This window comes from Doryrhamphus excisus, linkage group LG10 (genome assembly GCF_037039965.1).
Source record: "Doryrhamphus excisus strain RoL-2023G ecotype Guam linkage group LG10, RoL_Dexc_Guam_v1.1, whole genome shotgun sequence".
Lineage (NCBI taxonomy): Eukaryota > Metazoa > Chordata > Actinopteri > Syngnathiformes > Syngnathidae > Doryrhamphus > Doryrhamphus excisus.
This window is the reverse complement of record NC_136366.1, coordinates 20,185,963-20,208,473: the sequence shown is the minus strand read 5'-3', so window position 1 is coordinate 20,208,473 and position 22,511 is coordinate 20,185,963. Positions and strand designations below refer to the sequence as shown.

Sequence of the window (22,511 nt, the reverse complement as noted above, 5' to 3'; positions counted from 1 at the left end):
CCCAGTTTAAAACCTAGTTGATCCCAGCCTACTGCATGTACTATGTAGATCTGATCCAAACTGCACCACAGCAATTGGAGATAAACTGTATCATTTGGTGGAAAGGCAGTTTCATGGAAACAGAGTAGCTCAGCCCTGTCCCAATAAAGCCGCTACAGCCTGAAGTCAGTCCTAGTCAAAACGTTATTCACAATTGAAATACCCCAATTCAAAATTTTGAAAGTTGGTGGAAAAAAGGCGTTTAGGGTCTGATGTAAAGAAAGGTAAGGTGGTTACTGTCATTGGGACACGCTGAGTTGAGGGTAGGGGTATGGGATTTGCTGAGTCATCAGTCTCTGTGACGATATGAGGCTATGACTGCCATAATGTGACATAGAAAAAAAAAAGTTCCACCTATATTTTACTCCTGGGGTTGGTACGATATTGGTACAGTGTTTTAGAAACATGAATTCTAATTTCAGCGATTTCAAATTTCCTACAAAATGGACTGGATTAGTTTAACTGCTATTTTCTAAAGTTTTTTTTTTTTTGGGGGGGGGGTTTGACTGAGTGTCCGCAACATTTCAGCATCTTTAGTATCGTTCCAACCCTTCTAACATGTTCCATAGTGGAAGAAAAGGCAAAGTAACTGCAACTGCCATGCATAATCAATGATCCCAAACATGCCATCACACACACACACACACACACTCAAAAGAACAATGATCAGCTACACAAACTAACGGTACATTTACACCTGTAATCCGACACTCTGGTCCGAACCAAAAAAAAATAAGATATTGGTGGTCTAGTTGTATTTTTGTCAGCGGACCTAAAATGCTCTCAGTTAAGCATATGCATATCAATTACAGTAAAGTCTCGTTATATCGATATCGGTTATATCGAAGTACTGCTTATTACGATACTATTTTCATTTCCCGGCAAATTTCTAGTCTTTTATGATATAATTAGTTCCGTTAGTACGATACCCGGTTATTATGATAATCCGGTTACTACGATGCCCTTTTCATCTCCCGCCAGCCAATTTGGTCTGCTTATATCGATACAAAAGCAGCTTAAATCAATCTTTGCTTAAGGATTTCAATACCAAAAAAGAACACGGCGAACGGCTGCTTCCAGTCAACTTTATTTTTCACACTTCCACCACCAGAGCGCAGCACACACACCGATTCCCGCACTTCCTGATTCACAGGTCATGCTCAACCCGCCCCACATAGCTGGCCAAACACATGCCTGCAACAGAAGAACCAACTGACATAGTATACACACCTATTCCAACGAAGACACAAGTGTACAAATACATGTATTTAATTGTGTTGTATTCAGATATCTTTTTATCGCTTGCAATAATCACTGTTTTTCATATGTACATGCTGGCGTTCGTGGTTTTCTCTCGTGTGTATAGATTCTATACACACGAGAGAAACCACGAACGCAGTTGGTTCTTCTGTTGCAGGCATGTGCTTGGCCAGCTATGTGGGGCGGGTTGAGCATGACCTGTGAACCAGGAAGTGCGGGAATCGGTGTGTGTGCTGCGCTCTGGTGGTGGAAGTGTGAAAAATAAAGTTGACTGGAAGCAGCCGTTCGCTGTGTTCTTTTTTGGTATTGAAATCCTTAAGCAAAGATTGATTTAAGCTGCTCGACATTGTTCTATAGTATAGAACAATGTCGAGCAGCTTAAATCGAGTGCATTATTGCCCACTTTTAATGCAGCTCGGCGCAGGATCGGATATATCGACAGTCCGGTTATATCGATATTTTTTCCGACTCCCGACAATATCGATATAACGAGACTTTACTGTATATGGAATATGTGATATGTACATTCTCTGACAACCTCACACACCCAAAACAACATGATGTCTTCCAGGTCACATACATGTAGGAATCGCCTTTCGCACTTGTTGAGATGCTAACCCAAAAAGGTTCCCGGAAGAGAGGTCTTTATAGCCTGTTTTATTGTATATTTCGCCACCGCCGCACGTCCTATGTAAACAAGGCATGACTTACATAGTCTCTTGTGTCAACTTTGATGTATAGTCGTTCTTCTTGTCTTGTGTTTATCCTCCATACTAGGGGAATAACACCCCTTCTCAAAGTGTGTTTATACTGTACTTTCAAGCCAAATCCTCTTTGTAAAGGTGTTCCTTCACAGCAGTCATTCGTGAATTTACCACTGCAAAGAACACAACTTGAGTTGTGACTCCGTCTGTCTCACGTTCTCTGCAATTGCTGCATTCATTCATTCATTTGCTACCGCTTATCCTCACGAGGGTCGCGGGGGTGCTGGAGCCTATCCCAGCTGTCTTCGGGCGAGAGGCGGGGTACACCCTGGACTGGTGGCCAGCCAATCACAGGGCACATATAGACAAACAACCATTCACACTCACATTCATACCTATGGACAATTTGGAGTGGCTAATTAACCTAGCATGTTTTCGGAATGTGGGAGGAAACCGGAGTACCCGGAGAAAACCCACGCACGCACGGGGAGAACATGTAAACTCCACACAGAGATGGCCGAGGGTGGGATTGAACTCGGGTCTCCTAGCTGTGAGGTCTGCACGCTAAGCACTCGACCGCCATGCAGCCCTTGTTGTCTTAAATCTTCCTCAATTGGAAAATAAAACGTACAGTATCACTCGTATACTGTGAACATCCAGCAGCAACACGACATTTTGGTATAACCTGACGTATCACTCCAATGACGTCCCTTCTGGAAATCAATCAAATCAATTAGAATCTGACCGTTGGCCGAACCTCTGATACAAGAGGTCCAATGCGGTTTTCGTCCTGGTCGTGGAACACTGGACCAGCTCTACACCCTCACGAGGGTGCTTGAGGGTGCATGGGAGTTTGCCCAACCAGTCTACATGTGCTTTGTGGACCTGGAAAAGGCATTCGACCGTGTCCCTCGTAGCGTCTTTTGGGGGGTGCTTCGGGAGTACGGGATGGGTGGCGCGCTACTACGTGCTATCCGGTCCTTGTACAAACGGGGCAGGAGTCTGGTTCGCATTGCCAGTAGTAAGTCGAGCCTGTTTCCGGTAAACATTGGTCTCCACCAAGGCTGCCCTTTGTCACCGATTCTGTTCACAATTTTCATGGACAGAATTCCTAGGCGCAGCCAAGGTGTTGAGGGAGTCCAGTTCGGGGGCCTTAGAATCTCATCTCTGCTATTTGCAGATGATGTGGTTCTTATGGCTTCTTCGGGCTGCGACCTTCAGCGTTTACTGGGACGGTTTGCATCTGAGTGTGTAGCGTCTGGGATGAGACTCAGTACCTCCAAATCAGAGGCCATGGTTCTCAGTCGGAAAAGGGTGGAGTGCTCCCTCCGGGTTGGGAATGAGGTCCTGCCCCAGGTGGAGGAGTTTAAGTATCTCGGGGTCTTGTTCACGAGTGAGGGAAAGTGGGAGTGTGAGGTCGACAGACGGATCGGTGCAGCCTCGGCAGTAATGCGGTCGCTGTACCGGACCGTCGTGGTGAAAAGAGAGCTGAGCCGGAGGGCAAAGCTCTCAATTTATCGGTCGATCTATGTTCCCACCCCCACCTATGGTCATGAGCTTTGGGTCATGACCGAAAGAACGAGATCGCGGATACAGGCGCCTGAAATGAGTTTCCTCCGTAGGGTAGCTGGACTCACCCTAAGAGATAGGGTGAGGAGCTCAGCCATCCGGGAGGGGCTCAGAGTAGAGCCGCTTCTCCTTCACATCGTTGAGGTGGCTCGGGCATCTAGTCCGGATGCCTCCCGGACGCCTCCCTGGTGAGGTGTTCTGGGCATGCCCAGCCGAGAAAAGGCCCCGGAGCAGACCTAGGACACGCTGGAGGGACAATGTCTCACAGCTGGCCTGGGAACGCATTGGTGTCCTCCCGGTGGAGCTGGAGGAGGTGGCCGGGGACCGGAAAGTCTTGGCTTCCCTAGACTACTGCCCCCGCGACCCGGACCCGGATAAGCGGAGGAAAATGAAAGTGGTTATATTTCTCATGAAATTGAATATCTTGACTAGAAACGCTTACAGACATGTTTTAGATCCTAAACAAGTTCAGTCTTTTTGACTTTCTCAGTGGAAAGGGCCAGGAAAGACGCTAATGGGATTGACCAATGAATAGTTCAAGCTGACAAAATGTCTTTTCATAATGACAGACGCCATTTGGTAGTGGAAGATTGGAAAGGTGGTGCGAGGGGCAATGTGACTGCAAAGATATTCAGATGGCGGTGTCGGGATTCGGGGTCAATGACATTAAATCCATGCAGCTTTGTATGAGCAGTTGAGGCTGTTCATGTGGATTGGTTTCTTGGCAGGATAGCCCGTATTGTCTCTTTAACGAGCTTCCACGTGACAATAGCGCCTGTCTGAAGGTCTCATTGTAATTAAAAACCCCTGGGAAGCGTATGAATTTTTGGCATGGGAAACTCAGGCAAGCCTGCCATTTTGTGGCCCAATACATTCACACAGTACAATTTAGCAAGAAAACTCACAAAAACACCAAGAAAATGGGACCAATAGCAGTAATGTTACGAGAATAAAGTACAGAAAATAATACAAAAAATAACATAAATAAGACTCGTGTTGCTGTAAACTCTGGTACGATGGGAGCCGACAGTCAGCTTGGCTGATTGTGGGCGAGAGACTGGTCGCCAGCCAATCACAGGGCAGATATAGTCAAACAACCATTCACACTCACTTTCATACCTATGGACAATTTGGAGTCGCCAATTTTGGAATGAGGGAGGAAACCGGAGTACTCGGAGAAAACCCACGCACCCTCCACACAGATAACCAAAAAAGATTCAAACCTGGGTCTTCCTGACCACTAACCACCGTATGGCCGGATTAAGAAACCAAAAGTAATCCCTCAGTTATGTCGCTTGATTAGAAGGAGGATTCAACATTAACAAATGTAGTATTTTTGTAGCTACAGAAAACCTGCTTGTTACCTTTATAAGAGCCCTGTAGACATGAAATAACACCCCTATAGTTAACTTTACACTCATATAACCCAACATAATGGTTCATATCACAAAAAATATGGTAATGGTAATGGCTTAATTTCATTTGAACATATATCAGATTACAATTGAGTGCATCACATAATCAGTTCACAGGTCCACATGTCCAAAAGGAGTAGGAAGAAGCTTATTAAATCCTACCCCTCCATCTGGTACTTTTACAATCAGTAACTGTTACATTTGTTCACTTCCTGTTTTCCTAATATAATTTGGAAAAAATATATTATTTAATTAATTTGTTTTATTTTATTTTATTTTTGTATTTTTTGTCACGTACCAAATTACAAGGTGATATAATAAGCCATTTAAGACATAAATAAGACCTGTGATTGTGTGTGTTTCAATAAATGTCTTCCGGACAGGTGGACAGGAAGTGACATTCCTGTCCAGGATTCAGAGTTGAGTTTCAGCTGGATTACGGCCACAACAGTAGCGTGGGTTATTACTCCAACGATGATGATGACTATTAAGGCGAACTATCGGGTGGGGGCGTGAGAGGCAGGGAGGACTTTGAATTTCGGGGCAGACCTGCAAACATGCTTGAATTCGTACTCTGCATGTATTTTGACTCTTGAATACGCTTGTATGCTTCACTGCTCTCCATTTTGTTGCTGGTTTCAGTTTGGAGTTCAGTCTGTACAGTACAGATAAATAAATAGATATGATCTATAGTACCTGGTACCACTGGTTTAAAGTGTGTTTGTATTTTACTTCATTTTGAGCATTTCTATGCCAAGGATGTTGTAGGAAGCATGGAGGAAAATCTAAGCAATTTTATATGAGAGAGTGTGTGTGTTTCTGGGATGTTGCAGGGCCAGAATGATGACAAATGGCTTCAGAATGAGGTGAGCATGGAGATATGGGTCAGAACTGGAATGGCCGTTACAATGAGTGTGATGAATATGTACTAGCCTTTCCCTTCACTCCTACCTTTTAGACACAAACACACACACACACAGCACACACAAGTGTCAAAGGCACAGGATCACAAAATACGAAGAAGCTGAAATGAACTATGGTACTGCACAAGGACTGTCGTAGCACAGAACAACAGCAACGGAAAATGCACAGCACGCTATTCGTTAAACACCGTTCATACACACAAACACACACACATTGGAATACAGATGAGCACCAACACTTTAAGCTCACAGGTGAGGCTTGAATATATATATATATATATAAAAATAGTCACAGACATCCAAAAGAAAGATAACAATCATCACACACCATTAGCAGATAACGCTCAGACAATGTTGGCGTGACTTTGTCATCAAACCTGGGCAAAATTTGTATAATAAAACGTAATTTTAACACATACAGTAAGTAAATAAAGGATTCAATGTATTAAAAAAATAGCTAAAAATATCCAATATGCTTCAGTGTCCTCAAGGAGCCACATACTGAAAAATCTAATGTTTTATTTTTTGTCAAATTAAATTTAAGACATTAATTAATTTAAGAAATTAATTCAAGACAAAGCTTTGGGATATTAGTAATAGTGGCATGAAAATATCAATATCATTACAGGTGTTGAAATTGATATTGGGAATTGTAAATATACAATATGATGACTTTTTCTCACAATATTTGGACTTTATTATCAAAATATTATGACTTTTTGCAACCTAATTTTCCAAGAATTTTTGTTTTATTTGCTTCAAAATGTAAGCATTTTTTTACTCTAATATTTCTGTATTTCTCTTAATATTATGACTTTATTGTAAAAACATTTTTTTTTACTTTATTATGATAATATCACAACCCTTTTCCACTCTGATTTTCCGAAAATTACAACTTTGTGTTTTGTTTGCTTGTCACAATTACACTTTTTTCCTTTATTATTATTATTATTTTCTCTTAATATTACTATTTCATCTCTATACTTGGAAAATTACCGGTAATTTTTTTCTTGCTTCATTGCATTTTTAGAAGATGCCAATATAATTCATAGCGTCTTGAAATAATGAGTTGTTTTGCCCATGAGTGATAAAAACGCGGCGTCACAGCCACCTTGTGTGAACATCACGTCCATCCAGGCACAGCTGGTTACGTACAGCGTAACATCAAAAACACACCATTTATTTCACAGAAAAAGAAAAGGGCACATTTGTCTGTTAATAAAGCATTGAAGACCAAAAGACATTGTTGAGTAGTAAAGAAAAAAAAAGGACATTGTACACAGTGAAGGAGACGTCATGCCATGCAAATTAGAAACGGGAAAACAGCACATTTGAACAGCATTTTCTTCTATAAACTCACAATGGCAAAACCTCTCTTGGTTGTATCTGCGTTGAAGCGACTTTACAGTGCAAGGCTGATTAAAAAAAAGACACCCAATGCATTCAAACAGAATTTCTTGCAAATATTTAAGGACGTCTTGCACACACACGAACATATCATACAACAGCAAAAGCATGCGCATGCACGTGCACAAACTGTAGAACACACACAGAGCTGGACTGAGAGAGGAGGAGAGGGTCCCCCGCTCCACTTAATGAGGGAGGAGCGCGGGGAAATATAATGAGAGGAGGAGGCCCGGAGGTTCAACATGAGGTCACATGGGGTCAGAGGTCGGACAGGAAGAGCTGTGGTGACGGGAGGAGAGGAGAAGAAGAAGAAGGAGGAGGAGGCAGCGGAGTGGCACGGCAGCAGATATGACATGTCGTAGATTTGAGAGATCAAGAGAGAGAAAACTGTCCTGAGCCAAAGACGAACATTTCAGCACCTGTTCTGACATTTGCTTTTCGGTGCAGCAAAAGAAATCAACAGGCGAGGCTCTGTCTTGTTCTCAGGCAGATAGAAGGAAGGAGGAGTAGAAACAAGGTATGAAGGCCCACGGCACACTGTCACCCGTGTGCTCGTGCCACTTTTGATTCGTGTATTCATCCCAGACAAACACGCACACATCACCTAAACATCTCTCTGACAGGTCTCGTTCAAATTCACGTAGAGTGGTACCCCGGTTTTTGTAGGATTCGTACACCGCCTGGGTTACGCTGTAGCCTAACAAAGAAGTCGCTTTTGTAGAATTTGTTGAAAGCAACACTTGCGATACAGTTAATAGGGCCGTCGGCGCAAATCGGCAGCCATGTTTGCGTCACCCTACAGCAGCTGTGACTACAGATATAGTTTCCCACCTCCAGTGTGTGATTGAGGACGGAGTGAATTGTGAAGCGATCTGTGCCGTGAAATATGCTATATAATCTAATCCACGATATTATTACTATTCTGCAATCTCAAACAGCAGCAAAAATAAGCCACCACGGGGCCAAGGAAATTTGACTATAGCTGTTCATTTATCCCTTTCAGAAATGCATTTTGCATTGTTTTCTGCACGTATAACTATAGTTGTTCTATATTAAGGCTGTTTGCTGAAATAGAGTTACATTGCATCCTATAAGGAATGGATTAGCAACAAAAACCGAGGTACCACAGTGTAACAAAAATGTGTCTGCTGGTTTTTACCTTTAAAATATATGATATAAAAAAAGAGTCAATCCAAGGGGAAAAGAGGTTACCTTTGTTTCTCATTTTAGCATCATGTATGAGGCGTGAAAAAAGAATGACTTGTGCTCCAGTGACGAGTGCACGGAGGCGGGGGTGGGGGTGGGAGGGGTTTTTTACACGTTGCATGCTGCTTACAGAGAACGGCACCATTCCTCAAACCTCAACAGCATCCTCCGAGAGTCATTAGCAGACCACCATGCAGCCCCCCCACTTCCACCGTCTTCCACTTACCCCTCCTGATAAACGGGGGTCTAATAACTTGCGGCTTGCGCACGAGGCGCGACGGCCTCGTGTCCGTGACCTCTTGTGGAGCAACAGAGACAAGGTAAAAATGCCTGTTACCCACACTCACCACAAGGGTTACAAAACACATCTCACCTTTTCCAGCAGTGGACTTACTAAATACCGATATTATCAATACTGGGGTAATATTAGTATTGGATCGAGTTTTCTTCTTTGTTTATTTTCACAAATATATGTGTTTATTGTTGTGTTGTTTGAATATTTTGTTATATTAATACATTGTTTATATATTCACATCATTTATTTGACTTTGGGTTTTTACTTATTTGTCATTATTGACAATTATTTTGTGTACTTCGCTACATCGCGGTTCGTTTATGGCTCCCTCACTATATCGCGTTTCCCCCCAAATAATTAATCAATAACATGCCATAGCTGAGACTGAGTGGGAAAATAAGGTTATCCTCTCATTCGGTGTGGAAGTGGTAAGTTTTTGGCTTCTTCGCCACTCCGTTTGAATCACTAAGTGTAAAATAAGTACACTGGAGAGGCGAACTAGCTAGCTTGGTAGCTTGCTATGCTAGTGGCGGCCATCTGTTACGTCCCTGCAATTTTTATTGCAAGTTTTATTTCATTTGTACATGCATCAGATTACAATTGAATGCATCACATAATCAGTTCACAGTTCCACATGTCCAAAAGGAGTAGGAAGAAGCAAAGCTTATTAAATCCTACCCCTCCATCTGGTACTTTTACAATCAGTAACTGTTACATTTGTTCACTTCCTGACTTTCTAAAATAATTTTAGTTTGTTTTTTTTTGTTGGTATTTTTATTTATTTTTTTGTCAAATACCAAAGTATGAGGTGATATGACCATACAATGACATAACGGGTACCATAGTAACTGTCAATATAGTGATATATATATATATATATATATATATATATATATATATATATATATAGCGACCATCTGTTATGTTCCTGCAATGTGATGTAAATAAAGAATAAAAGGAGTGTAAAAGTGACTATAGGGGTGTTATTTCGTGTCTACAGGTCTCTAATAGTGTATTTAGAACACCATAAACAGGTTTGCTATGGTTTAACTCCAATAATATTCCCTTTATTAATATTGAATCCTACTTGATGAAAGTTCACTTATCGGGGTCGGGTTTGGAAACAATTAACTGCAATAAACGAGTGGTGATTGTTCACAAATAAGTGGATTTGTAAGATCAGAAAACCGTTAAATAATGCAAGATTTTCTTAGTTTTTTTCTGAATGATCTAACATTCATTCGTTAGAAATCACAGAACATGAACAAACTGTACTTTAATAACGTTTATAGCTGAGTGTAATGTGTGTGTGTGTCGTACCATTGATGACACTGGGCGACAGCAAGGTGGAGTCACGATCCCCCAGTCGGCAGGCGCCCTCCTCTGAAGACCCGGGCGCCAGTTGCGTGGCCTGACCCTCCAAAGAGCTCACAATGTCCGCACGATCAATATTCTTCAAAGCAATGTACAGGCTCTCCACTGAGGGGAAAATCAAATGCGGCTGCGATGAATGAAGAGCTACTCAATGAGGGAGTCAATCTGCGTGTCACGCAGCAAGTGGACGTGTGTGTATTCCAAGAAGCCGACATACTCTTTGCTCTCTTGCCCTCTCTGCTGGCCCAGAGATTGAGTAAGGTGGAGCTTTGGTCCAGCAGTGAGTTGGGATTCTCCACGCGGATCCTATTGATGTCATCCACGCCAAACTGGAGCTCCCTTGCCAACTCTGAACACAGAACGGCCAAGTCAATGAAAAGAACCATTCTCAAAGCCAAAGCACTTTCAGTATGTTGTGATAAAAACGTGTATTATTCGTATCAACTTTCCCCCCATTTTTAAACTTTCTTAACTCATTGACACCCCTGATCTAGTCGAAGACCACTTAATGTTTCAGATAGATAAACAAAAGCATTATTCACACCAACAAAGTGAAATCGTCTCACTTCCTGTGCCATACTAGATATCTAACGTGCATAATGTTTGCCAATCACTGCCCTCGGAGACTGACCTGCCCAGCTTAAGCCCAGTTGCTCCGATATGATGTTTATTTTGATCTCCGTCCTCTCCATTGCGTTGACTGTACCTGAAGACATGAAAATCCAATCAGTACAGCAATTTAGGACAATTATGAGGTGCAGACTGAGCATGCTGGGGCTGCTGAATAACCTCGTGTGTTGATAGCAGTACTTACCTGAACACAACCACTGTTCTGTTGAAGGAGATAAGCAATAACCCCGATATCAAATGGGCCGGAGCGGATAGAATTTAGGGCGCATTCAGGTGCCAGTCCCAATAATGAGAGTCGCATTCAGTAATCGTTAGTGCATTGTATCTGCGCTGTGTATTGAGTAGACAGAAAAGGCCTTGCTCCCAAAAACACCTCCACACTTCCATCTTGGTATAACTACAGGAGACCGGCATCAGGGCTCCTCTGTCTGGCTCCACTGCGAGGTCCTGCCCATTCCCAATGCTAAGCTCAATGCTAAGCTAATGCTAAGAGTATCTGCCGCCATGCCAGTGGAAATCGCAGTGGAGACCCCAGCGCCATGCAAACCAATATCACGGGAGTCATTCATCTGTTCCAGGGCACCCACAGAAGCAAAATATCCAGGTACCGTGGAGCCATTTTGGGTCCTACAGAGATGTGCATCTTTTGGCACACATTCAATTGAGGTGCACTGCGGAGAACGTTGGGGCGTACTGAACAGCAGCGCATTGCATCCAAGGCTCGGTCTCAGTGCCATGCGTGCACATGAGAGAGGACATGAAAGTGGGAAGCAAAGGGCTTTGGGTCGAGGGGCAGTGCAACATTCAGAGCCTGTTTCCACCGAGGATACTTCAGGAGCAGGGCTGTGGTTCGGGCAGCGTAGGACTTACCCAAGCCAGGTTCATTCAGTGCACTGTAGCGCTCCCTCAGGGCCAGAGGGGTTAGAGTTCGCCTGCGTTCTTCACTTCCAACGACCTGTAAAAACACACAGCATCTAAATGCAAACACGACTTTAGTTGCCAAGTATGATTGATTTATTCATTTATTTCTCCTAACGATGACTTTATTCCCATAATATTTTGACTTTATTGTCATAACTTCACAACCTCATTTTCCTCAAATTATAGTTTTATTTTGTTTTTCATAATATTACATTAATTACATTAAAACATGTTTATGCTATTAATATATTTTCTCATTAGATTACAACCAATTTGAATGTACTGCAGGCCCAAAAAAAAAAATACAGCCTACAAATGGTCCCTGGGCCGCATGTTGGACACTACTGGTCGAGGGGGTGCTGGAGCCTATCCCAGCTGTCTTTGGGCGAGAGGCGGGCTACACTCTAGACTGGTCGTCAGCCAATCACAGGGCACATATAGACAAACAACCATTCACACTCACATTCATACCTATGGACAATTTGGAGTCGCCAATTAACCTAGCATGTTTTTGGAATGTGGGAGGAAACCGGAGTACCCGGAGAAAACCCTCGCATGCACGGAGAGAACATGCAAACTCCACACAGAGATGGCCGAGGGTGGGATTAAACTGAGGTCTCCTAGCTGTGAGGTCTGCGCGCTAACCCCTAGACCGATATTTAGAAGGTTGTAAACCAAAAATATCTCTGAAAGGATTAGATAAGGAATCCTAGTTTGTGGGAATGTGCTCATCACGGTCGGGTCTGAAAGTAGACGTTACCTTGACACAGGGCGGCATGGCTATGTTGAGGTTACAGAGCACATGCTGTGCATCCTCATATTTGGTGCACTTTCTCAGAAAGGACAAAAAGCCAGTTGCATCCTTGTTACTGTCTCTGACCTAACACAGATAAAACAGGAGAGGACAAAGTGGACAAAGAGAGAAAGACAGCAGAAAGAAGAGGAAGGTATCGGAAAGGCAAAGACAGAATAAGAAGTGAATGGAGAAGAGAAAGGGGAAGAGAAACAAAAATCAAAATGAAAGCCAGTATTGGATTCCACCACAACGTCACAGGCATGTGGTGCAGTAACATGGGGCCAGAAGCAGGGGGGAACAAGGGTGGAAGCAGTCCACAGGCAGGCGAGAGGGAGAGATTTACCTGCGCACTTTACCTGGACGTCTGTCAGACCAGACAGAGAGTGACGGCCAGAGAGAGAAAGAGAGACAGTGAGACAGACACAAACAAGACAGGCAAGGCCGCAAGATTGCAAGGCTGGCGAGGAACGTGAGGGAGTCACGGGACATGCAGACTCTCACAAGAGAGTCGCCAGGTGGAAAGGTACAGTCAGCTTTGACTAGTTATCTGGTGGGTGCACAGTAGTACGGTGTCACACTGACACAAACACGCATGGAAAAATGGAGAAAACAAAAGGAAAGAACACTAATATGGTCACAAAAAGATCTTGGTCAGATCTGTTTAAGAGGTACTATGAAGAAGAGAGCCACAAAGCGGTGACAAACACAGAGTGCGGTAGCAAAGGGACACCTTTAGACATCACATGTACAGTTGTGTGCATAACACAGAACTCAAAAGCAATCGAAAGCTAAAAGCAGGTCATTTATACAATATTCAAGTTGGAAAACACTATAAATAAACACGCAGATAATAACTTTATTCTGACCGGAACACGTCAATAGCAGTGCAATTCCAACACCATATATATATGTATATAGTACCGTATTTTCCGGACTATTCGGCACACTTTTTTTCATAGGTTGGCTGTTCCTGCGACTTATACTCCAGAGTGACTTATAAATGACAAAAACTGTTTATGTTACATAAACACCTTTTATGTTCATGTTTATTTTTTGTGTAGCTAAATAACCATTGTGTTAGCATATCTTACACTTATTCAGCCTGTTCTCTATTCTTTTATTAATGTTAGAACTTGCCTTCCAAGAGGACGTAATGTCTGTTTTGGTCAAGTAGTTTATAAAATAAATTACCTGCAAAAATTGCGGGTATGTATGTTTTTTTTCCTACCCAATTATGTATTTTTGGCATTGTGCGACTTTTACTCCGGAGTGACTTATAGTCCAGAAAATACGGTATTTATCTCCAACTCACAAACACGTCTCTTGTCGCTTCGTGATGGGAGCGACACGCCGTCATTGTCACTACACGACCGCGAGATGCATTCAGGAACACTTTTAACATCGCAAGAACGGCTTTATTATGCGTGTATGTGTGGGCTAAATCAGCACAAGGACAAAGAAAAACAATACGTGGATATCCTCATCACTCATCCTCATCACTTTGTAACTCTTAAGTATGCTCGAAAAGCTCAGAAAATACACGAAAACGGTTAAAGCGTGATTTAAATGTTCTGCTACTGCGTGGTAAATGTAAAAATAAAATAGAAAAGAATGATAATGAAAGAAATGATATTCTTTTTGTCGTGGATGGCGTTTTTGAATAAACAGGGTTTGTATATCACAAAGGGTCAAATCCAAATTAAATTTAGATCAATAAAAGCCTTTTACATTTATATATAATTATAAATTTTCAATAAATGTGCTGAACAAGCAGCATGAATTGTGGTACGATTACGGTTTGTTAAATGTCTTAACAATGTCATTGATTGAATGCATAATCATCCATGATGAATTATGAATGAATCCTTAATCGCAGTGATCATCCTCGTCCACAAATCTGCCTTAGAGAGATTTCTTTTTTAAGCACGTTCACACAAAGGGCTTGTGTAATTTCGATCACAACGTTTGACAAGCACGTAAACACCAGCAGAGTGTTTTTTGCTGACTCGGTGGACAAGAGAAGTGACCAAAGAACCTCACGGCACGACACCAACACACCATACAGCGATACGGGCACATACAGGGATGGACGGGGACAGACCTTGACGGAAACAGGCAGCCGGTTATCTCTGAAGGCCTGGAAGCTGAAGCTGCGAGGTTGCTGCGTGGCCTTCCTGATTGGTACCAGGTTTCCGGAACATTCCAGGTGCAGCGGCATGCCCTCCATTAGCTAAAAGTAGAAAGTGAAAGGTAAACTCTTAGTAGAGGAGACTTCGGCGTGATTTAGTTAAAAAATGTTTGTCCTGACCTCAATGTCTCGACTCCGTGCTACCTCGGTGAAGTTTTCATGCAACTCCAACGTCTTGTCCATCTTGTCGTCTGTCATGCAGTAACAACGCAACCGCCCTTCCCGGGCTTCATTCATCTTCGCAAATATGACAAACTTGGCCATATAAGGTACTGCCATGAGTTCACGGTACAGCAGATTAGCAAAGGTCACAGCCTCTGCGGTGCGGGGACAATCGGCTAGCCAAAATCTGTGGGAGCAGAGATGGTCGTGTGGGAAACCAGGAAGCAGCTTTACCTCAAAGTGCATGTACCGATGACGACAAACGCTCACCTTGCAGAGACATTGGTGGTGAAGTTAGCGCAGCTGTTTGCATACATCAGCTTTGTGGTTCCGGTGATGTCCTCCCACTGAGCAGGTGCTGTCCCACCTGGGAGGTGACAACCACACCGCGTCATTCATGCCCTGTTAACCTCCTCACACCTTTACAGCACGCTTTATGAGCCACGATAAGAGCTAAGAAAAGACTGCGTCTTTCCAATGTCATCCCTAATAAGAAAGTTGCTTGGTCAACTACCAATGACACTGCAGAGGAGGCGCAGGCTGGTGGTGTCACCCTCCCCGGCATCACGAGGACTCTCCCGCCAGGACGGTGGAAGTGGAATCCGGAGCCCGATTGGACGGTGAAATTTGCGTCTGCGTGGTTCGATGGTGACCACCGGGCTGAAGGTCGCCTGGTTGCCAAGTTGTCGAGTCAGCAGCTCGTCAGGGATGGGCTGGGCCTGAGATGATGAGAGGACAAGCCGGAAAAGGCAGAATAAAGGCTGTTGCAAAGAAGCACGAGTGTACACAACAGGAACTAAAACAACCCTCACATTTCAGCAACCATTTTTATCCATGGAAAAGAAACTTGAATATACTGTGGAGTGGTCAGCATACAGCTCGTATAGATTGATTTTCCACTTGAAATGAGTCAATACACAACCATTATTGTGACTACCAAGATGATGTGTCTTGTCCACAGTCACCTATGGTGGTGCTGGTCGCAAGGTACGGTGCTGCACTGGGGAGCTGCGGTTCATTCGGGGAAACATGCCAACATGTACTGTGGCATTCTGAACCAGAGCATGATCCAGTTCCATGTGTAAAGCTAACTATAGGGGTGCTATTTCATCTCTACAGAGCTCTAATAATAACATTGTCCAAACCAATGTACCGCTTGGTTTTGAGTTATCTCACAATACGGGCGACTGTTGCAAGCTAAAATTCAACTCTGAACCTCCAACATCATCTCCAGTCAGCTCCCCTATGAAACTCATTATTTCATTTCTAGAGGGCTCTAATAATGTTAAAAACCAATTTAGAAGATGGTAAACAGGTTTTCTATGCTCTAACTACAAAAATATTCCATTTATAAATAAGGAATCGTACCTCTAATTTCATTTCTCTAATTTCAGTAGCGCATAGGCATAAATGGTTGCTGAAACGTACGACGTACCAACACAGATATGAAAATACATTTCCATAACATGACCGTAAGACCGAAATCCCAGCTATACTCACACATGCAACCAATTTACATGTCACATCTGACCCAACTCAGATCAGTCTATCAGCTCGGTCAGTGTGGCTCACAACTTAAATCAGGCAACTGAGGAGTGAAGAATGGCTGAATAAAAGGAAAATAAACATAAAGCAGATTTCAGTTTGGTGACAAAGCATAAACATGTGCAGTGAAATGATTAAACAGAACACATCATCATCATTGACGTGAAAAAACGTCTTCATCATCAACACTCTCCGTACCTGCAGGCCCAGTCTCACTCTTTTGGTTACAGCAGTCTCCGGGAAGATGGCCTCGACATGCGGTACAAGTTTACTGGTCAGACGCCCGCCCTCCGGACCAATCAGATCGCTCTCTTGTTGAATTCGGGAAACAACGGCAAAGTACAGGGGGAAGTCGGTGGAGATGATGCGGCGGATTCTCTTCTTTTCTAACTCCTCTTGACTTTCCAGCTCTGCAGATACCAAGATATTAAATAGAGGTAGAGTGTACGAACCAGGTTGTACTTAAATTTAACAATGCATCATTTTCAATAATCCCAAATGAGGTGAAAGAAGGTGCACTTGTGTGAAGTTACCTCGTAAAAAAAAAAAAAAAATTCCCCCCATCATGTGTCCTTGTTTTGAACGTGGCAGCCCATAAATCAAGATTAAGACCGCACTTTTTCCCAGTGTCCCACGGACGGTTTCATCACACTCACCTTCATCCATGCCATTCAGAATAGTTTCCAGCACTTCGTCGCCATAGCGATTCCGGTGTTCTTTCCAGACAGAGCCGTTCTCACTGCGGAGGACCACAAGCTCTCGGTCCCCCCGAGCTAGTGAGGCGAAGTGTGGGATCTCCACTATAACTGGCCTGGAGGATAATCATCATCATTGAAATGGGAATTGAGTACCATGTTTTTTCCAGACTATAAGGCACACTTTTTAAAATTTAGCATGTTTTAAAATGGGTATATGGATATATAAGGAATGGAACGTATATAAGGAATGGATTCAATGAGATCGGGAGTTTGGTGAACTTGCTTGACGAACTCACTGGTTTGTTATGGTAATTTAGCCTACGTATTCAGCCTCCCGGGTATGCTATTAATGCCAGTGCTTCTCCAATATTTTGGCCTTTACCCTTCAATAGGAATGACCTTTCCGAAAGCAATAATATACATGGAAAGGAATATTCCAATCGCGTGTCTACATGCGGCGCTATAAACAAACAGAATAGTCAATGGGGCATGCGCAGTAAAGCGTAAACACCAACATCACGTGATACCGACTTCTGCAAGTTTTTCTTTCACTTGTTGGAATAACTCCGTATTGCCAGTTTTTGGTTCGTCCAGTCTTGAAATTTAGTTTGAATCAAAAACAAACTTTCCGCAGCAGTCCAGTGCCGATTGCTCGCCTCCATTTTTTTAAATCGAAGAACGTCTCGAGCTGCGTTTTACATCATATGTAAAATATAAAGGAATAAATACAAAGGAAAATATAAAGTTCAATCTTGCTAGTATTTTATAATTAAGCTCGGCACATGTTTTATATAGATATGTATTTTCTTTTTTAATAAAACTGGACTTGTGAATAAAGTATAGAAGGGTTTAGATTCTGTTTGCCAACCGCCAATAAAGAACAGAAGAAGAAAAACACCACAAAAAGAAACGCACCCTGACAACTTTCCGTTTGAGCGGGTACAAGATACCTCAATCGGATTGGGGAAAGGAATATTCCACCCCTGTGAATCCGATTATATATTCATTCGGATTGGCACTTTTCTTTCGGAATGAGGTGTATACAAAGGTTAGATTATTCCCATTTGAGCAAATAACCCGAATGGAATTGGAATATTTGGGTCCATGTATACGTGGCTAGTGACAAGCGGCGACCCAAACTGCTGGTATTAAATGAAGTTAATGCGGCCTTGAGGCCTTGAGGCTGCTTTAGTGGATGTGAATGCATGTGTACGCGTGTGAGCCCTGTGAGAACTGTGAAAAATATATACGTTTTTGTTCAATCTGTTCTTTTAAACCACTAACGATATCATGCTTGCCGGTGGTGCAAACAGTTCCTTAAATAAAAATACATTAAACTGCAGATTTCACGATACAAATTGAACTCAGTCAAAATGTTTCATAGGAGGGTCATTTCTTCAGCCCACCATCCCTCTGCCTGGGTCAGTGGACCCAATTGGGCATGAAACACCTCCCAGTCCTGTCATAATGTACTTGTGAGTCTTCATCGTGGGCGAAATTCCAGCAGTGAGAGCCTGTCTATCTGATGCAGCACCCCGCCACTTCCTGACCCGTGCACGGCATGCTCAGTTCCCAGTCCAAGCCCTTCCCCCAGTCAAGGACATCGGGTCATTATATAATTATTTGGCAAAGTCCTGTGAATCAAAAACCCAAACCAGTTGAGAATCACGGCTTTATGCTAATGTGCAGCTGAATAACTATTTATGTGTTACCAGACTCCTATTCAGCCTATTCAGTGTTTTGTGTGTTGATTCTAAAAAAATGTGACATGTATGTGTTTCTTTTCTATTTTTGACTCATGCGACTTATATGTGTAGTTCACACACAAGCATCTTTCATTTATTCAATTTAAAGGGCTTAAAACGGCATTAAAAAACATTTTTTGTCATTTCATCCATTGTCGTGGTTGCTATTTTTTGCCTGGTTAACCTTTTTTGCCATGCTAACATGTTAATATGCTAACATGTTAGCATGTAGCTTGCTAATAAGATCAAAACAAAAGAAGTGAGAAACACCAATTGTGTACAGAAAGTCTGCATCCACCAAAAGTTCCATCCGTACAAAATTAATATTTAATTGTTCTAATTAGTTTCTGCATGTAAAATGCAAATTAATCTGGAAAAGATTAATTAGATTTATGAGGAAAACTGTCTTTTGGAACAAATTAGTAACTAACCACTGTAACAGCATAGATTGACTCACCCCAGAAACTGCATGCTCGATGGACCCAGGGAGATGATGCGGCTGGCAAGGCCCTCCCCCTCCACCAGAGGAGGCGGGGTTGTCAGTTTCTGAGGTTTGACCAGACGGCAGGTGATGCGTGTCGGCGCAGCGCACGTCCGAGGGGGGATGATGACTCGTAGGCCGTGATGTCTGCTGCCTCGCATGGACCCTCCACGAGCGTCCACCATGAAGCTCACCAGGAAGCTACAGCCAAGGACGCGGAGGTGAGGGTAAGAAAGTGGTGCGGAAAAGCTTGCAACATCGACATTGGTGTTGTTTGATTTCTGCAGCACGGTCAGTGAGAGGAGCATCTAAATTAACAGACTAACCACACATCCAAGGATGCAGTGTGGGTGCGTCAGGGTGACTCCGCATGGCATCAGTCTTTTCCCGATTAGGGCCACATAGTGAAAAATGAAAGGATGGCGCAACAAGCTCACCCAGTGTGAATGGGGCTGGCCACAGGGCTGACGTTGTCTGAGGTTTCTGTTGCTGGACTGCTCGGGATGAGAGAATCTTCGTCATACTCCTTTGGCAGTGGGATGGGGGTGTGCTGAGGTCACAGAGGAGGGAATAGCAGCATCGGCAGTGAAAATGGGAAGACCGTTACCATGACTGATAAGATTACGGGAGAGTAGTGGCAGATTAAAAAAAACATTCAAGTAATAATAAAGTATAAATCAGACTTACATTACATTACATTGCATTGCATTTGGAACACAGACTATAATATAAGGCATTTATAAAAGTGAACATACCTGATCGAGAAGTACAGTCTCTGGCGAAACACAAGGAATCCTGGGAATGGCGGGAGAATACGGCCTGTGGGAGAGGACAAGGAGACAAAAAGGAATTTCTATCACTGAATACAACTGTATTTATTACAAATACAATGCAATATAATTATCACTAATATCAAATTGGGGCAGGAAGCAGCATTTTAGTGGGAGCCACGACCCCTACTACAAATTTATTTTATCATGAAATCGTGAAATAACAAATTAACAGATAAAAAATGGGATCAAACCTGCTCCCTCTGCCTTGAAAGGCAGCAGCTGTACCATTACACCTTTAGAGTCAATCATTCTGGCAGCACTTACGTGGTTCCCACACCTCCCTCAAAATCTCGAAGAGTCTTCTTTGGGGAGAGAAAGTCATCGTCTTGATCCTTGAAGTCGTCCAGCTTCAAATAGCGTGCTCCGTCCATGCCGAGCAGCTCGTCTCCTGTGAGGAAAATACAATTCAGGGCTTTTTTTTTTTCCAAAGCTAGAAAGCTGGGCAAAACAAACAACACAGAAGGACAAAAACATAATACAAATTATTTTGAACACCTCCCAAAAATTCATCCACACTGCCTTAAAGTATCTGAAATTTAACCGTGGCGCTTCAATTCCTTATTGGTTTAAGCCAAGGGTGTCCAAAGGGTGGCATTGGGGCCATTTTTGTCCTGCAGCTTGGATTTATTGTGAATAAAAAATACAGTCGGCCCTCACGACACCACCGTTTTGCAAATTTTCATATAATTAGCTAAAATAATTACTAAATGCGGTCAGTTTGGACACCCCTGGTTTTAAAAGTAACATTTTTTGCCCTTGTTTCACTAACACAACATCAAAGTACACAAAACAGTCCAACAATCTTGATTCGAAGCAATGGAGACAAACAAATGGTCTCACTTTACATTAAGGTACACAGTAGTTACTGAGGAACTCGTGAAGAACGAATGACTAAGTCACAAAAATCTAGAGTAGTTATTGAGGAACTAATGAAGAGGTAATGAGTAGAGTAGTTACTGAGGAACTAAGGCACATACATTTAGAGTAGTTACTAAGGAACTAATAAGAAACCAATGAGTAGTTACCGAGGAACTCAGGCACACAGTCTTAGAGTAGTTGCTGATGAACTAATGAAGAGGTAATGAATAGAGTAGTTACTGAGGAATTAAGGCACATACATTCTGAGTAGTTACTGAGGAACTAATACAAAACGAATGAGTAGTTACTGGGGAACTAAGGCACACAGTCTTAAGAGTAGTTACTGAGGAACTGAGTAAATGAGTAGAGGTGTTATTGAGGAACTAAGGCACATCATTTAGAGTAGTTACTGAGGAACTAATAAGAAACAAATGACTAGTTACCAGGGAACTAAGGCACATTGATTTAGAGTAGTTACTAAGGAAATAAAATAACTTATGAGAAACTTATGACTGAGGCACATATACATTTAGAGTACTTACAAAGGAACTAATGAAGAGTTCATGATGAACTAATGAGTAGAGTAGTTACTGAGAAGCTAATGAAGAATTAATGAGTGGTGTAGTTACTGAAGAACTAATGACGAACTAATGATTAAAGCGCATAAATGTAAAGTAGTTACTGAGGAATTGCAGAACTAATGAAGGACTAATGAGGAACTAATGAGTAGTTGCTGAAGAACTAAGGCACATACAGTACATTTAAAGTGAGAAAATAATGAAGAACTAATGAAAGTAGAGTAGTTACTGAAGAAACGAATGAGGAAGTGGAGTAGTGCTTAGCATTAGGGAGGTTTGTTCCTCATTGACTACTGTAATTAAGTGTACCTTATTGTAAAGTGTTACCAAACCAACAACGCTCAGCACGGACGGCAAATCACAAGGCACGTGGTGACAGCGTTTGTTTGTTTTTTAAGTGAGCATGCTCAATACAAATGACATCACGTGTGGTAAGAACTGCTGCTGTGTAGGAGAAAAGAGCTTGGTTATTACAGAGAAATGGGACTGAAATCATAAAGACAAGATCACGATTAGTATGGGCTGCTCAGGAACAAGGAAAACAAAGAAAAACACAAAATTATTTTAAGGAAGAGAAAGCAACACCATTGCAACACGTTAAAACATGAAGCTGGATGACATTAACTGCAATTCCTTCGAGCACAATATACACAGCATGGAGTATTTCATTAGCTTGTTGATCAATTGGTCTTTGGCAGGGGTACTTAACCGCTGAATTAGAAGGGTACCTGTCATTAATGGGTCCCTCAACACAAGGGCGTCAAACGGACCTTTTTTTCGAAATAAATCTCAGAGCAAAAGATAAAGTGCAAGAAGAAAAGAAACAGAGCGGAACAAATATGGCTGAAGTTGAGTCCGAGGAACAGATTATAGAAAGACAAGTA

The 22,511-nt window shown here is 42.5% G+C and overlaps 1 protein-coding gene across 10 annotated transcripts in view; it reads right to left on the bottom strand.

Moving 5' to 3' along the window:
- LOC131120067 (uncharacterized) overlaps window positions 1-22,511 on the bottom strand; it is a 66,767-nt gene that overhangs the window by 7,496 nt on the left and 36,760 nt on the right. For 4 of the 10 annotated variants that reach the window (XM_078794278.1, XM_078794277.1, XM_078794281.1 and 1 more), the window contains 16 exons: window positions 20,456-20,579; window positions 20,114-20,177; window positions 19,796-19,908; window positions 19,335-19,559; window positions 17,091-17,245; window positions 16,633-16,844; window positions 15,404-15,608; window positions 15,160-15,256; window positions 14,848-15,076; window positions 14,641-14,769; window positions 12,504-12,623; window positions 11,693-11,777; window positions 10,824-10,898; window positions 10,410-10,541; window positions 10,139-10,297; window positions 8,750-8,821 (listed from right to left, as the gene is read on the bottom strand). In XM_078794278.1, coding sequence (XP_078650404.1) covers window positions 8,750-8,821; window positions 10,139-10,297; window positions 10,410-10,541; window positions 10,824-10,898; window positions 11,693-11,777; window positions 12,504-12,623; window positions 14,641-14,769; window positions 14,848-15,076; window positions 15,160-15,256; window positions 15,404-15,608; window positions 16,633-16,844; window positions 17,091-17,245; window positions 19,335-19,559; window positions 19,796-19,908; window positions 20,114-20,177; window positions 20,456-20,579 — 2,196 coding nt within the window. Of the gene's footprint in view, window positions 1-1,660; window positions 7,597-8,749; window positions 8,822-10,138; window positions 10,298-10,409; window positions 10,542-10,823; window positions 10,899-11,692; window positions 11,778-12,503; window positions 12,624-14,640; window positions 14,770-14,847; window positions 15,077-15,159; window positions 15,257-15,403; window positions 15,609-16,632; window positions 16,845-17,090; window positions 17,246-19,334; window positions 19,560-19,795; window positions 19,909-20,113; window positions 20,178-20,455; window positions 20,580-22,511 lie in introns of those variants that run through there. The other 6 variants (XR_013629312.1, XM_078794284.1, XM_078794280.1 and 3 more) reach the window with 4 other exon arrangements.